Raw genomic sequence first — 17141 nt, 5'->3', positions numbered from 1 at the left:
TCCAGGCTGCTTGACTGCTCCCAAGACTTGCAAAAATGTGAAGCACCAACTTTCCCTTTCAGTTAAGATGTACTGCTGAATAAACCCTGTCGTTTGCCCTAATGCTCCTTACTAAGGACTTCCTGGCTTTATCACCTGCCCTGCTTGGAAGTCCTCCAATTCCCAACACTGTTATCGGCCCTACTGGCAAACCAAGGATGCTTATCTGAGTCATGTAATCTGCCCCTCCTGGTGAATTCCTCTGACTTTGAGGACTTGCTACTTTTAAGTCAGTCCAGCAGCTGAACTCTCTAATATGCGGTGTTCCCCCCATGTGAAATTGATCCTGGTTTGACTGTCTTTATTTGTTTTTCTCAGCTCCAAGCCTGGCCATTGACAGTAAGGATAGGAGTTCAATAAATGTTTGTTTTTTCCCTTATTCCTAATGTCTGATTTATAGCTACCATAACTCTTCCCTTAAATGCCATTTTTACTTTGTGAAACACATATTTTCCCAATTAAGAAAAATCTTAAGGATTTGGCAAAGATAGGGGGAAAAATCAGTAACCAGGACAGACTTTGGGAAAAGGCCCCAAATGGGGATTCAGTAATATTCTGATCAAATAAGGATGTGGAATGTTTCACATTCAAGATTTGTTCTTCCTTTTTTGGTAAAATGTGCCTTATTCTGGATATTGGTCATTCTTATGGGTTTTGAGAAGTTTCTTATAAATTTTGAATGTCAGTAAAATAAGGAAATCATTCCTGCTTTTTAAAAAAAAAGGAGGAAAAGAATAGACACTTCCTCTCACCTCTTCCCTCTGGTATCTAGACAATGCCATGGATTTGCTTTAGCAGATGAACAACAGGTCTCCTGGCTTTCTATTTGTTTTATTTTTTAAGTTTTGTTGTTTATTTTTCTGGGTTGGTGGTAGTAGTCTCTGGGAAGCTGAGAATGATGATTGTCTTTGTGCATATGCGCAAAGATACTTATGTGTGAAAGAGATTTAAGTGGAAAAGTTGGTGCACAGAGACAGTCCCACTCTCTCGGCATTGGAAGCCTGGTCCAGTGGCTAGAAAAGTCGATACACCTGGAGACTTCCTCATCGGCATTGGATGGCCGTGTTGTCCTTTGTGCTCCAACACGCCCTGAGCACTCCACAGTGCTTTGCTGCGTCGCCATCTCAGCTGTTGAACCTTCTTATTGGTTTCTTCCATCTGTTCAGCCAAAGCAGTCTTCACATGCTGGGTGAGCAAAGCCCTGGTTCACCAGGGGTCAACGACCCGATGGCTACCCTCACAAGGTTTGGTTGGCCTTTCGAAGCCGTTGCCCGGGGTGTGGCCGCTGCCACATGCTAGCAGCTACTGGGAGCCACAAGTGAGAGCTGGGTGTTAGGTGGGGGTCAGAGGTTGGAGAGCTGCCCTAAGATGGCACGACAAGCCCTCCATACCAGAGATACTATCCCTCCCTGAGCACCCCATATACCCCATTTTTCTGGGTTATACATATATTATCACATAAAACATTTCCATATTATTCATTTTTGTAAGAATAACCTTATAAAATCGAAACCCCAAATCCTATACCCAAATAAACAAGTGAGAAATCATGTTTTCATCTGCATTTCTACTCCCAACAGTTCTTTCTCCGGAGGTGGACAGCATTCGTTTTCATAAGTTCTTCAAAGTCTATCACATTTAACCATTCCACAGTATTTCAGTTACTGTGCATGTTTCCTTGACAGCTCTTTCCAGCTCTTTCTGAAATCATCTTGTTCATCATTCCTTATAGAATAATAGCATTTTATCACCATCATATACCACAATTTGTTCAGTCATTTCCCCAATTGAGGGACATCCTTTTAATTTTCAATTCTTTGTCACCACAAAAGGGCAGCTGTAAATATCTTTGTACAAACATGTCCTTTCACATTTTAAAAAATCTCTTTAGGCTACAGATGTAGTTTAGTAGTGGTATTACTAGATCAAAAGTTATGCATTCTTTTATAGCCCTTTGGGCATAATTCCAAATTGTGTGGCTTTCTATTTGGACCTAGCTGGGCAATGGCAACTAGCCTTTATCCAGGCAAGAGGCCTGTAGGGAAAGAATATGTGGGATTGTAGAAAAGGGTGTTGAGATTTTTTGTTTGTTTGGTTTGCTTTTGCAATCATGGTAGCCTTCTGGGGGAACAGAATGAAATAGGCCTGCTGTGTAAAAATCTTTCATTTCTTCTCAGGGAAGTTAGACAGTGCAGTAGATGGAGCTTGCTTGGACCTGGATGCAAGAAGCTCTGAATTCAAATCAAACTCCCATCACTTCCTCACTGTGTGATCTTGGTCAGGTCACTTCCTCTCTATCTGCCTCAGTTTCCTCAACTATAAAACAGACAAAATAGCACCTCCCTCCCCAGGGCATTGTGACAAGGAAATGAAATCATTTTGGTAAATCCCTTAGCCCAGTGCCTGGCATTTAGTGGATGGTTCTTAAATGCTTGTTATCCTAGCTTTCTTTGGAGTTAACCTGGGATTGCCTGATGATATCCAGAACATAGGATTATGGGATGGGGGTGAGGAATTTAGGTGTGTGTATCATTAGGATTTCCTCTAGTCACTTTCTTGTTGAGAGTCAACATAATGTAGTGGTTATAGCCCAATACCAAGAAGATGGGTTCAAATCCTACTTCTGATCCACATTGGTCTGGTGACTTTGGGCAATTAAAAATATCTGAGAGAGTACTCTGAGCAACTCTAAAACCATAAGTCACCCTCTTACTTTGATAGAGGAATTTTTCTCAATTGCTGCTACCAAGGAAATGGAATATGAACCTTCTGCACAGGATTGGTCTTGATAGAGAGTAATATATATATTCTGGCTGGGATGGGTTAACAACTTGTTAATCAGTCAATAAATAAGGGATCTTCCAAAATATGAAACCTGAAATCCTAACCCTATTATAAATAAACATGTATTGGACTAATATCCAGTGCCTATCCTCCCAGAGGATGAATAAGATTATACCCCAATTGGTGTTTCCTAGCTTGCCTGAAAGATTTGGGAGTCATGCTTTTTTTTAAGTGATTTTTCATAAAACCCAGGTGCAACAACGTCTGACTCAGTAAACTCCAGTGACTTCATATTGTTGCCAGGAACAAATAAAAATATTCTATTTGACATTCAGAGCCCTTCATAACCTATCCCCCTCCTACCTAAGTTTATTATACTTGTCTCCTTACCATATCCATTTCCATCCAGTGACACTGGCCTCCTGACTGTTACATAAGCAAGGGATTCAATCTCAGTTCTGGCCTTTTTTCTGGTTCACAAGGCTGGAGGGCTCTCTTATCTCCACCTACTGACAGCATGTAGGATCCTGGGTTTGTTCCTAGGGTTGCTAGTCTCATACCTAAGTGAGGTTCCCTAACAACCACTTAATCTCCTTTATTCTTAGTGTTTATGATTTGCAGACAAAGGAACCTTGAAAACCTCTTGGTTCCCTCTCTTGACTTCAGACAGGTAAAATCCCAAGCTTTCCAGCAGTGAGGAAGAGAGCTCCGGCCACCCCACCACCCTCCCACCCCCAGCCCCAAGCCCATGCAACTTGCCCATTCTCTCTCTGTTTTATACCAACGGTGCTTTGTCCTATTACCTGATGAGGTTTAAGTTCCATTTCCTCATTAGACACAGAGCCTCAAATCCCAAGGGTTCAGCAGTTGACTGAGGTCACTGAGCAAGTCGGTTCTGTTATCAGGAAGAGCATTAGCAATGAAGAGGGCTTGGGTTACAATCCCTTCTCCAATGCTTCCACTCTGTGGCACCTTGGGCAAGTAAGCCTCCATAGGGGGGTCAATTAATGAATCTCTAAATGGTGAATATTGATTTATTCTTCAAGCTTGCTTCCAACTCTAAGTGACAGATGTTCCTTTCCACATAGCTGACCAGATCTTAATACTCTTCCAGCACCTTTCCTGGTAGATCCATTGGACATTGAGGGAGGGGGTGGTAGCTGCCCCATAAAGGAAGTCAAACTCTTTATGCCTCTTTCTATGGTGTAACCCTAGCTATCCAGGCTATCTGAAATGGTGACATATTCCTCTGCCTTTTACCACTTATAGAATAATGTGATGAGAACCTTAGAAGGAGCCCCAGGGGTGGGGGGGGGCAGACTCCTTTACTAGTCACCAGCAACATTTGCACTTTCAGCTTTCTGCAGCATGCATACACACACACACACACACACATACACACATTCACACACAAACTCTCCAAATTACAATGTCAAGGGTGGCTCAGCAAGAAAACTCATTTCCTGGGAGTTAGGGAGCATTGCTGGAAATGATTTCAATTTAACTGATAGATTTTAATTTTTCTAGAGTTTTGTTGTGGTGTTATGCCAAATTCATGGATCTATTCTTTTTGTTAACACATTTGAAGATATAAACTTTCTATACTTTGAACTGCTTTGTCTGTATCTCACAAAATTTGGTATGTTGTTTTTTTTGTCCTCTTTAATGATTATTTCTAGGATTTGATCTTTGAAACAATGATTCATGATTCAGTTAGTTTCCAATTCATTTTTAACCTATGCTTCAAAAGCTTTTTATTGAATGTAAATTTTTATTACACTTTGGTTAGAAAAAATGAATTTACTATTTATTTTCCTGTATTTGTGAAGAAAGTCCATCTTTGTGAAGGTGCTATGCAGAGTTGGAAAATATGTATTTCTGTTCCCATTTAATATTTTCCAGAGGTATATTATGTTTTCTAAAATTTGAATTATCTGCTTTATTTTTAAAGGTTAATCTATGTGTGAGAGGGGCAAACTGAAGTCCTCCACAACAATAGTTTTACTATTTCCTCCTATAATTAAATTTTTCCTTTAGGAATTTGGGGAGTATGACATTTAGTGTTACTATTAGTATGACTTCATTGTTTATGCTACCTTTTAGCAAAAAAATGTAGCTTCTCCGAGATCATGATTGTCACTCCTGCCTTTTTTACCTAGCCTTTTAAAACATAATAGATTTTTGCCCCAACTCTTCTTTTAAATGTCTGCTTCAAGTGTGTCTCTTGCAAACAATATATTGTTGGATTTTGCTTTCTAATCCATTCTCCTAACCTCTTCTGTTTTATGAGCAAGTTCATCTATTTGCATTTATAATTATGCTTTCTGTTTATTTTTCTCCATTTTGTTTTCATATATTTACCTTCTTTTTTGTAGCTGTCTCCCCCTCAAGTCTGTTTTGCTTCTGACCATTGCCTCCCTTAATTTACCTTCCCTGTTTTCCCCCTTGCTTTGTCTTAATATCTTTCTCCCTACTTCCTGGTTAAGGGGAATTTCTCTCCTTAACTGTTTCTTCTCCCCTCCTTGAAATAGTTGAGATGAGAGTGAGTATTGGGGGTTGCTTGATAGTCCCAGAGTTTCCATTCATTATATATTCTCAGTGGGCCCCATTTATGCAAGGTAATTTTCCCTGTTTTTGCTCTCCAGTTCTCTCAGTGCAGTCCTGGTCCCCATTCTTTCATCTGTCTTTTGAGATAATCCTAATATGAAAGAACCATATCCAAGCCCTCTAATTAGATTCCCTCAAAGCACCTTAGTGATGGTAAGCTCTGAAAGATTGAATATATCATTTCCCCTATATATAAACAGTTTAACTTTTAAGTCCCTTATGATTTCTCCCTCCTGTTTACCTTTTTATGCTATTCTTGAGTCCTCGGTTTGAATGTCAAATTTTCTTTCTAATGGTGATCTTTTCATCAGTAATGCTTAAAAAGTATTCTATTTAATTAAATATCCATTTTCCCCCTGTAGGATTATATTCAGTTTGGCTCAGTAGGTTATTGGCTGTAATTCTTAGATCCTATGCTTTTTGGATAGCATAATCTTTGCTACTAAAATTGGTGTGATCCTGTGATTCCGTGGTCCTTGAATTCTTTTTTTGCTACTTGCAGTATTTTCTCGATTCTGAAATTTGGCTATAGTCTTCCTGAAATTTTCCATTTTAGAATTTCATTCAGGAACAGGGGAATTTGTTCAATTTCTCCTTTTCCATCTGGTCCTAAGGTTTGGGCAGTTTTACTTCATAATTTCTTGACATATGATTTCTAGGACTTTTGTTCAAGGTTTTCAGGAATTCCATTTAATTTTTAAACTATCTTTTCTTGATCTATTTTTCAGTTAGTTGTTTTTCCTTTCATTTTTTTCCTATTTTTTCAATCCGTTGGCATTTTTCTATTTGTCAATGTCTTGTGGAGTTATTAGCTTTCCTTTGATCAATTCTAATTTTTAAGGTGTTATATTCTTCAGAAAGATTTTGTACCCTTTTTTTTAAAACCCCTGAACTTCTATCTTGGAATCAATACCATGTATTGGTTCCAAGGCAGAAGAGTGGTATGGGCCACACAATGGGAGTTAAGTGACTTGCCCAGGATCACACAGCTGAGGCCAGATTTGAACCTAGGACCTCCCATCTCTAGGTCTGGCTCACAATCCACTGAATCACCCAGCTGCCCAAGGCCTCTTGTACCACTTTTTACAAAGCTGTGAATTCTCTTTTCACAGCTTTCTTGCATAGTTCTTTTTCTCATTTTCTTCCTCTTTTATTTAAAGGGTTTTTCTGCTCTTTTTTAAAATGTGTTTTAATTCTTCTAAGAATTCTTGTTGGATTTTTATCCAATGTGAATGCCTTTAGAACTTTGCTTATAGATATTGTCATCATTCTCTTTTATGTATGTCTTGAGTTTCTCTGCCACAAAGTAGCTCTTTATGATCAGGTTTCTATTTTATTTGCTCATTCTTCCAATCTACTTCTTGACTTTGGACTTAGTAGTTAGTATTGGACTTTGCTCACTTCTGGAGAGGGTGAGTACATGTCTAATACATATTTCTTTTTATGTTCTCCTGTTTTCACATCATGTTCTGATGTTGTACAAGTTTAGGGGGGCTTCTAAGGTAGTATGATTTGAAGAGTAGTCTGTTCACTTCCTTCCTGGCATAAGCTCTACAAGTTCCTGACCTGGGTCGATAGATTACTGCTGGACTCAATTACTATTAGTTGACTAGAAAGTTCTGTGGATTCAGAATAACTGAATTGTTTCACTCCCCTCTGATCTTTTGTTGCCCTGATTATTACAGTGCATGCTTATGAGTCCTCTTTCTGCTCTTGGACTCCAGTCATATAGCTAAATATCTAGAACTTGCAACTTGTTCCCTCCATAGCTAGGGCCTGTGAAGATTAAATTAATTCTCCCCTGCCTATTTTTAGATTTAATCACCAAAAGTGTATACACCCCCCACTTATAAATGAGTGAGTGAGGTCTGTGACCCAAGTGTGCAATAGTGGGTAATGAATCAGAATTGCCTGACTGCCCCCTAGGCAGTTCTAAGCAAAGCTTTAGCTGTAATTGGTACACATAAAGTGGAGGAAAGTCACAGGAAGTGACAAAAAGGAATGATCTTTAAAAATGCCAAGAACATCCTGTGAGATTCTTAGGTCTTTCGTCTTGGGCTCTACTTTGGAGGAGCTCTGAGGATCTTGGACTGCTCTTGAACTTAGAACTACCACATGGGGTGAGTGAAAAAAGGCTGACCCCCTTCCCTTGGATTTTCTGAAGGGACTAGCCTCAGGAGAGACCTACTCTCTTGAGAGAGGCTCCCTGCATCCCCAGATCCTCAGTTCAAGGCCAAGGACCCTCTAGCTAAGCACTAACTAGTACTGCCTGGGTTAAGCCAGGGCCAGAGAAAAATACTTTGTGTGTAGACTAGATATCTTACCCTATCTTCTCTCTGATTTTTCTTACTTTCACTATTTATATATTTTATAAATAAATTGTTAAAATAAATCTCTTTGGAATTAAATTCCTGGTGACCCTATTCTTAAATGATCTAGGCAAATCTTTTATAAAAACCCCTCATATTTCTACCCCCTTACAGGCTTCTCTTGCTTCTTACCATAACTACTCCTCTCTCTCCTGCAACCAAGACTCAGAACTAGGTAATGAGTGAACAGAACTTCCAACCCACATTTATTCCTGTTCTCAGTGCTTTTTCAGGAGTCCCTACCTAGGACAGTTTTGGTGAACCTTTTAGCAGTCACGTGCCCAAACTATACCAAGTCGCTCACAAGTCCCACCATATTACCTCAGAGAGCAGAGGGAATAAGTGCTTGCATTTATCTGCAGGATACAGGATAGAGCATACAAAAAATGTCTTAAGGTGGGGTAGAGAGGGGGAATAGAGCAGCCCTCTTTGGCATGCCAAAACATGGGTACAACATCTTTGCCAACACGGCCCTAGGAAATTTTTTGACCCTAGTGTTTCTAATGCTGGTGTTTAGTCTCAGTTTCTGGGCTTTAAAGTGCTCCCCATAGGTATGGCCACTACACTTCTGGCCAGTCCTTACTCCAGTGTCCACATATCTTCTTAAACTGCTTTGGTCTAGAAAGATGACTACCTGTGACTGTTTCTTCTTGGCTTTCTCAATAAGGATTCAGGCTAGTACATTTCCTAGATTGATGTAGAGGAGGTCCATTGCATGAGCTGGGAAAAAAGGTCACCTCTCTGCATCTTGACTGCACTTCCCATCATTTGGACTTAAAGGGCATTATGAGAAGAAACATGGTTTAGCAAACACAGGTTAGACCTTGAGAAGGGACCATTATATAGTGCAAAGAAATCTAGGCTTGGCATTAGGAAGACAGGTTCAAACTTGCCCCAAACAACTAACTTGCTATGTGACCTTGAAGAAATCAATTAACCTCAGTGATCCTTCTCCACAAAGTCAAGACCCCAGCTCTAAATCTCTAATCTGTTAATGACTTGGGTTCCTGCCATATATCTAGGCTGTGTGAGCATTGTCAAGTGATCCATCTTATTGCCTTAAACCTAATCTCTAAATTACCAGTGAATTGGCCAAGACTGATTCATTAAAAGAACCAAGGTATGGCAATGTCAACATTAAGTATTCATAGGTTCAAAAATTCACATCAGTCTTATTCTTTATCATGTTCTATCCTTTATTTTAAAAAAATGGGAGGATTTACATTAGCAGGGAGTTTCCATAGCAAGAAAAACTAACAACCTGAGAAAATGTCTGATATGGATTGCCCTTCTCCACCCCCACCAAAAGGGCCTTCAGAACAGGCTTAAAAGCAGAAGGAAGAGGGAAAAATAGCAGCTGCCAAAACTAACCCTTGTAGCTTCCTTTATAAGTGAGCAGCTTTTCCCCACAGATACCATATTTTATTCAAATATGTGCATTTAATATAGTGCTTTTACACCTATTCTTTTTTTATCCTCAACACTGATGCCATTATACTCATTTTACAGATAAAGAAAATGAGGCTGAGTGAATTGCCCAAGGTCACACAACTAGTGTCTGAGGTAGGACTTCTTGACTCCAAGTCCAGCACACCCAGCTACTGTACCACTAAACTACTCATCTATATAAGTTTAGATCCTTCCAAAATCTTATATCATAGGTAAAACTGACCTGTTCTATGAGTACTACAGTTGTAAAGCAGGAAATGCTCATTTCTTTTTTTGGTTTTGGGCTCATGCTTAATATTTGATTACATGAAACCTTAAGTCTTTTAGGCTTACCTAATACTACATTTCTCCCCTTACCTCCTGCTTCATCTCATCAGAAGAGCTGGTTTACAGTATCCCCTTCACTTATCTACTTGGGTTACTTGTCACCTTCCTTCCTTCTCTACTCAGTTCTCAGGGAAGGAAAAATGTTACCAGGACAGACCTTCATCAAATCATTTGCTTCAAAGACCATTAGCTGACTTAATTAAAAAAAAAAGCTTATTTCAGTTATAGCTTATGACCAAAATTCTAACAAATAAATAAATAATAATAGTAAATAAGTGAAGCTTGACACAATAACATAAGGCATATTTTTTATTTAAAAAAAATTGGTCTATATTACAAGCTACTTAAAAGTCTTGACGACCTTAAATACATTTACACCTTTAAAAAGTGTCAGCTATGTTTAGCAACACTTGCTGACCTGACCTGCAGTGCCCTATAAAAATACAAAGATCAACGCTGTTGATCTGGAGATTAAGTGCTTTGGTTCTGGAATTTTATTTCAGAGGAAGAACTGCAGGTGGTTCCATAAGGGAGACATGCAGGTACCTGCAATGAGACCACAAAGCCAATTTGTAATCATGGGCTAAAGATTACAGTTCACAAAACTCATTTGGACAGCAGAAGCCAGAGAAGAACTATCTGTAGCAACTACTGACATGTTGAAGCTATATCTTGTCAGCTTACAATATGTTATAAATGGTCCTCTCCCTGCCCCTCCCTGCTACTCTTCCTCTCCCCTCCTCTCTCACCAAAGAGAAAGGAAAATCCAGCCCAGGTTCTATGTTTTAGTGACCTAAAATAGGATTCCTCCCTCTAGATTTGCCCTGTACACCTTATCTTCAGCTCAAGAGATGTTGTCATCTACACCCTTTGCCAAACTTCCCCAAATTCTCAAGTACTACTGCAGATGCTGGCTTCAGTCTGAGCTCAGAGATCAGTCACCCTTGGGTTCTAGTTAACTCTATATATCCAGCTCCCTTTTGTGGCTAGTGACTTCTGTCACTAGGTCTCACCCTCTTCCCTATTTTTTCTCTCTCCATTCTGGAACACAAGAGGCTTTTTCTAAGGCTTATTAACAAAAGAAAGGAATACATACAAATTCAGAAATGCAATAGCATAAGGAAAGAAGTATATAATTTATACTTTTTCTTAATTAGGTTACTCTAAACTTTCAGGTAAAACATTATAGTAAAACATTCCCTCAGGCCTGTCCTGTCCATCTGAATTCTCCCTGGCCCTGGTGAACTCAGACTTTCCCTTCTGAACACACCTTTGCCTAATTGGGGATTGCCTACTTGGGCTATCTAAATCAAGATCACTGGTTCTAACCCCAAGTTCACTCTCAACAAATAAGGGAACCTCATGGTACTCCACCCAGCCTGGTGCCATCACTTTACTAGGCAGCTAATCACATTTCTCCCCACCAGGAGACAAGCAAGAAATATAAAAAGAGGTAAATGGGACAGAATCCATTCACCTCAAAATAATAATCACAATTTAATCTGATATAGGACATCCCCAAACATGTACATACAGAAAGACAACCCCATTTTCTATCTAGCTATTTAGCCCCTCTTGTCACATTTCCTTGGTTTAAAAAGTTTAATGTATATGATACTGGCTCCAGGGAGACTATATTGCTTCTAACTCTGACCCTAGTATGACACAAATCCAGTTTTTAGTGAAAGTGATCCTAGACACAAGGAAGTTTTAGAAACTTACTTTGATGCCTTATATTTTTCCCTAATTGCTTGTTGAGGTCGATGGGGGATATCAAGGCATGCTCTGTGCAGCTCACTCAGGCAAGGCACAATTTCACTTAATGAATAGCCAGTGAAGGCAGCCAGGGTTTCTGGCTAATGAAGGAGGAAGAAAAAAGAAACAAACTTGCTTCATAATTTTAAAAATAATATGAGAAATCTACAGATAACTCTGATGGCTATGAAAGGTTATGGCTATTATCTTTAAAATACAATTTTATAATGCTGGAATGAGGAAAATTTCTTAGGACTAAAGTTTCTTATATTTTCATACTTGAAAAGGGAAGGCAAATCCTCTCTACTAGCTTCTACTACTAAATGACTGGCTTGATGGAGGAGGCAAGTTTCCCAGATGGGATACTTCACCTATATATATATATATATCAGTTAGAGGGTTCTTTGTTAAAAGCAAAGCACTTTAAAAAGTACTTGACTTGCAATAATATTTTTTCACAAAAGAGTGAAAGGGATGAGAGGAGTTATTATGGTCTGCATGATTCTGGCCAGGAATTGAAACAAAAAATAAGTGGGAAAAGGTTTATGATAGCTAAGCACTTTTACTGAGTTCACATGATGTGGTACAATCAAGTAACTACCCAGGGCATGGAAAACTCACAGAAATTATTATTGAACCAGGAGCAAGAAAGTAGCTTTTGCAAGCAATAGACCAGCTTGGCATTGATCACTGTTTTAGAACAGATTACTACTATAAGTCATATATGAACATGCAAGATAGTAAACTCCTAATAAATACTTTATCTGTCTATGTGCGAGGCACTTAAGAAAGGGGAGCAGTGATAGCTATGAGCCAGCATAGATACTGAAAGCAAAAGCATGCCAAACTAACTTTATTTCTTCTTTTCCCTTCCAGTCCTTTCCCCACCTCATCTTTATTTTGGCTGTGGTTTCTATGCCACAGCACTCAGATGAAGACTCTCTAGATCATGGAAGGAAGTCAGAGGTCCCTAACAGAGAAAGAAAGAAAGATGTTTGTATATATACACACACAATATACATAAATGTGTATACACACTAACACATATATGTAGAAATACATATGTGTATAATCTATGTGCACACATACACACATATACATACATGTATACATACAAAAAGGCCAAGCGTGTTAAAGTATCTAATTGGGCTTTAGACTGCATTAAGGCAGGGGTTATTAATTTGGGACCCTCAGACCACCTCTGCCTCAGGCTCCATGGAAATATTTCAGAGGCGGTTAGGGGTCTGTAACCTGGAATAGAGAGAAAAAAAAAAGACTACATTTTTCTTTCAGTAAAATTGGTTTCCTTTGCAATCCTATATATTTTGTTTTAGACATTTAAAAACAATATTCTGAAAGGGGTCCATAGATTTTCTCAGAATGCCAAAGGGGCTCTGATCTACAAACATTATTTCTCACCCAGAAGTGTCGGTTCACAGTGTAGTTTGCCAGACAATAAGCAGCTGCTGCAATCAGTGAAGGAACATATTTCAAAAATGGGTCAGCTTCAAGAAGGCTCAGTTCTGCAACATACTAAACACAGATTCCCATCGAATTGTTAAATGTTACTTAAATGAACAAATATGACATTGGTTTCTCATTGTGACATTTACGCTGTTGGTACTAAGTTTTGGGGCATCATCTACCAGTGGCCCATGACCTCAAGAAAGGTCATCCTAAGATGCATTAACCTTATTGTGGGGACACTCAGCTATAGGTTCACCTGAGAATCACCTATGGCCCCTACCAACCCAACAATGGTTAAATTAATGGATAGAGAGATAGAGAGGTCAGTAGGGGTCAAAATAGCTTACCATACTGACATGGAAACAACATTGATAAAGACAAGCTGCAGTTATTTTTTTTTTTGGAGGGGGAGATACCAATCCAGCTAAAACTATATAAATTGTAATAAAACTTCCTAAACCACAGACAGCAAACAAGCTTGAATATAACAATTGTTCACCTACATAAAACATAACCTCATTTGAGATATTTGGGACAACATTGTAAACAACAAGTAACTTGAAAGCTTTAAGTTTTTGCCATCTAAATCCTAAGATTGGATACACTTTCTTTAGCTCCTTTAAGAGAAAGTAAACTTTTTGAGGCTTCGGACTATTTTCCCACCATATCATCAAAAATTTGTACATGGGGAAATGCTTGATAAATGGTCATCATTGTGATTCCAATATTAGAATCAAAGACCTAGTTACTCTGATTCAGTTGGCTGGTTCTGAATTGCAAAGCAGGGGGAAAAGGAATTAGAAGGAAATAAGCATTTATATAGTACCTACTATGTTCCAGGAACTGTGCTAAGTGCTTTGCAAGTATTAGCTGATTTGATCCTCACAACAGCCCTGCAAGGTAGGCGCTATTATTAGCTTCATTTTACAGATGAAGAAATTGAGGCAGACAGAGGATAAGTGACTTGCTCAGGCTAGTGAGTATCTGAGGCCAAATCTGAACTCAGGTCTTTTCAATTCTAGGCCATTGGTAATGGTCTGTTTACTGTGCCATTTGGCACTGATTCATTATTGAAAATAGACTATAACAGGATGAGATTAATCAAATCAAATGAACCACACAGCTACTTCCTCATGTCTAATACAAGCCTGCTTGATATTTCATTGGAGATAATTTGTGTCCAGTAACTTAGTTCCTCCAAGCACAATGTGTCACAAGTCTTTAAGTAGTTTTAAGTTAACATTCTATATATTACTTGTTTCAAGTTATACTATAATTTATAACAACACTCTGGAAAAAAAATCTGTTCTTTAAAAAATTAACCATGATATCGTTGTTGTTGTTCAGTCATTCCAGTCATATACAATTCTTCTTGACCCCATTTGGAGTTTTCTTGGCAAAGATACTGGATTGGTTTGCAATTTCCTTCTCCAGCTCATTTGACAGAAGAGGAACTATGGCAGACAGGATTAAGTAACTTGCCCAATTTCACACAATTATTCTAAGGCTAGATTTGACTTCAGAAGAGGAGTCTTCCTGATTCCAAGCCCAATGCTCTATCCACTGTACCACCTAGCTGCCCATTTAACCATGATAGAAAAAAACATTTAGAGAGCAAATCTAAACCTTTAGTAAAGGCAATGAAAAAGAAATGAGAAGCTCTGAGGGAAAAAAAGAGATGTCTTAAAAATCTGCTTGTCATTTCCTTGGTCTTTCAGAAATTGCTGAGCTTACCTTGGCCAGGTTCTCAGTTCTAAGGCAGACTCCTTGTTTCTGTAAGTACTGAAGAAGAAACTGGTTGGTAGTTGGCACTGTCAGGTCAAAAGCTAGTACTTTCAGGAGCAGGTGTTCCATTCTTAATAGCTGTCGTTTTGTGTAAGTGTCATCAGTTATGTAGACAAATTCATCAACCTCTGGTGGATAAATCTCCTCATATTTCCTGAAAAGAACAAAGAGTTTCACAAAGATGAAAAATATTTTAGAAATAAAATCTGTTTTTATTCCCTTGCTATACCCTTTCCAGTATATCCAAATTTTCACAATTTAGCAACAAGCATTAACAATAGATCTCTAAGAGTCTGTGAGCTCCTTTAGGTGAGAGCTATAGTTATCTTTTTTATTTCACCTTCAGTGTCTAGTCCAACATCCTTATTCACAGCAGGCATTTCAGTATTCTCTTTTCTTTATATTTTACCTACATGCCCATTTGAATGGCATAGAATATAGATAGAGATATTTTCATGCTAAAAAGTTTGACACTGTAAAGTCATGCTTAGGTAAGCTAAGCAGTCCCTTTTCCAACTTTTGGGTTTTAGTTCTCTCAACAACCCCTGGACAGTTTCTGGCTCACACAAATACAACCTCATTATGATTAATTCCCTGAAAAACTAAAAAAAAATTTGTTGTTGTTGTAGGAAAAATATGATTAAATTAAATTCAATCAACCCTTTAACAAGTGTCTAATATGTAAAGGTGCTATCCTATGTGCGAGGACTACAAAAACAAAAATGTTTTCAAAGGAGCTTACATTCTCAAGGACTAGAGGGCTAGGAGAGTTGATAGTCAAGTTTTTTGTAATAATCAGCAAAAGTCATTTGGACATAGCAAGAGAAAGATTATATATGTACTAATATGCCTAAATCTTTTATTCTATCTGACAGGTCTTTGTGATGCTGTTTGGAGGAATATAATTGTTTTCCAGGCTTATAATAAAAATGTAGAACATTATTTAGTATGTTATAGTTCACAAAGCATTTCCTTCACATAAGTCCTATAAGATAGACAGGAGAAATGTATTCCTATTTAAGAGATGAATAATGAAGAGTTCAGAGGTTAAGCACTTCATAGCTATGTATAGGTCAAGTTAAGGGCTTTCTCTATGCCCTCCAAGTCAATACAAAATCACTTATTTCTAACAAACACTATAATAGTGTGGCAAGATACTGCTGTTTGGTTTTGTTTTAACCCTTACCTTCTGTCTTAGCATCAATACTGTGTATTGGTTCCAAGACAGAAGAGTCATAAAGACTAGGCAAGGGGGGTTAAGTGACTTGCCCAGGGTCACGCAGCTGGGAAGTGTCTGAGGCCAGATTTAAACCTAGGACTTCTCCTCTCTAGGCCTGGCTCTCAATCCATTGAGCCACTAAACTCAGTTGCCCCCCTCCCCCATTGTTAGGTTTTTGAAGGAGAGCACAGTAATTATAATAAAGTGTCCTAAAGGGGAATTTCAGTTTGGTGCTTAACCTCTGAACCCTTCAAATAATTAAGCTGCTGTTACTATGACCCATTCACCGGGACCTCATAAAACTAGAATTAGCATGAATAAAATTATGTGTGCATTTTCATTGTAGACCAATGACTGCTTTGTTTAGGTATAAAGTGTATTAAGTCAGTGTGCTATTTTAAAAACCAACCAACCAACCAACCTAATCCTACAGAAGAGGACCTTTTCCTGCAGAAGGCAGGAACATGCTTTAATCACCAATAATGACATAATGATGTTAACACTCTAAGAGTGTCACTGTCACCCAAGTCAGAGAGAATACTTACGAAGCCAACAGAATGGCTGCTGTTCCTACAAGCTGCAATTTCCCTCTGAGAACAGACATGCACGAAAGAAACCTGTCCAAGAAATTGACAGCCAGGTACAGAGTTTCAGCTCGAAGTTTGTATTCTTCCCCAACCTCTACCAGCCAATCCACTAAAATGGTACGCATTCCTTCTGTGATATCGGGCTGCTTCCGCATGTAGTGGGCCTTTGGTCTGTATTTCATCTGTTTTTTGATAGAGTTTTGATATTAATTCAGCATGTGCTAGATGAAAGAAGGCATAAGACCACAACGAAGGAGCTGTGGGTTGTTTAGTTTAGAACAAAAACAAAGAACCTGAAATGGGTTAAGAAGGCAAAAAGATTAAGAATTAGGCTTGCTCTGTCACTAATCACACAACTAAAAAAAATCCTTACTGTGTTAAGTTGGAGTATGAGAGAGGAGGGGCACATGGAATGGAGTTATCTAGATCATTCCTACTCCATGATATAACAGAATTTAAAAGGAAGTAGGAAAGAAACTGATCACCAGGCTGTTTCCTACAGCATGTCATGGCTTTTGGTTTTACTGGTGTGGAAACTCCCTCTACCAGCAAAAAACTTAATCTTTCTATAATTTTGGAGTTAAATCTCAAGAGCTGACTAAGGTTCAGTACAATTAAGTACTTGTCAATGGTCACACAGCTAGTAACTATTAGCCATGAGATTCAAACTCAGGTCTTGATATCTCCATGGCTAGGTGTTACACTGTATGTGAAATGCTTTACTGAAGTTTCATACTTCAAATTAAATAGCTC

The 17141-nt window shown here is 38.5% G+C and overlaps 1 protein-coding gene across 11 annotated transcripts in view; it reads right to left on the bottom strand.

The window, feature by feature from the left end:
* CCNA1 (cyclin A1) overlaps positions 1–17141 on the bottom strand; it is a 47431-nt gene that overhangs the window by 5583 nt on the left and 24707 nt on the right. For 7 of the 11 annotated variants that reach the window (XM_056794773.1, XM_056794777.1, XM_056794776.1 and 4 more), the window contains 3 exons: positions 16347–16570; positions 14532–14736; positions 12750–12863 (listed from right to left, as the gene is read on the bottom strand). In XM_056794773.1, coding sequence (XP_056650751.1) covers positions 12750–12863; positions 14532–14736; positions 16347–16570 — 543 coding nt within the window. Of the gene's footprint in view, positions 1–9871; positions 10122–11296; positions 11432–12182; positions 12301–12320; positions 12582–12749; positions 12864–14531; positions 14737–16346; positions 16571–17141 lie in introns of those variants that run through there. The other 4 variants (XM_007495339.3, XM_007495340.3, XR_468195.3 and 1 more) reach the window with 4 other exon arrangements.

The sequence above is a fragment of the Monodelphis domestica genome, chromosome 4 (genome assembly GCF_027887165.1).
Source record: "Monodelphis domestica isolate mMonDom1 chromosome 4, mMonDom1.pri, whole genome shotgun sequence".
NCBI classification, from domain to species: Eukaryota; Metazoa; Chordata; class Mammalia; order Didelphimorphia; family Didelphidae; genus Monodelphis; species Monodelphis domestica.
Note: the sequence above shows the minus strand (reverse complement) of the source record. Positions and strands in the feature narration are given on the sequence as shown.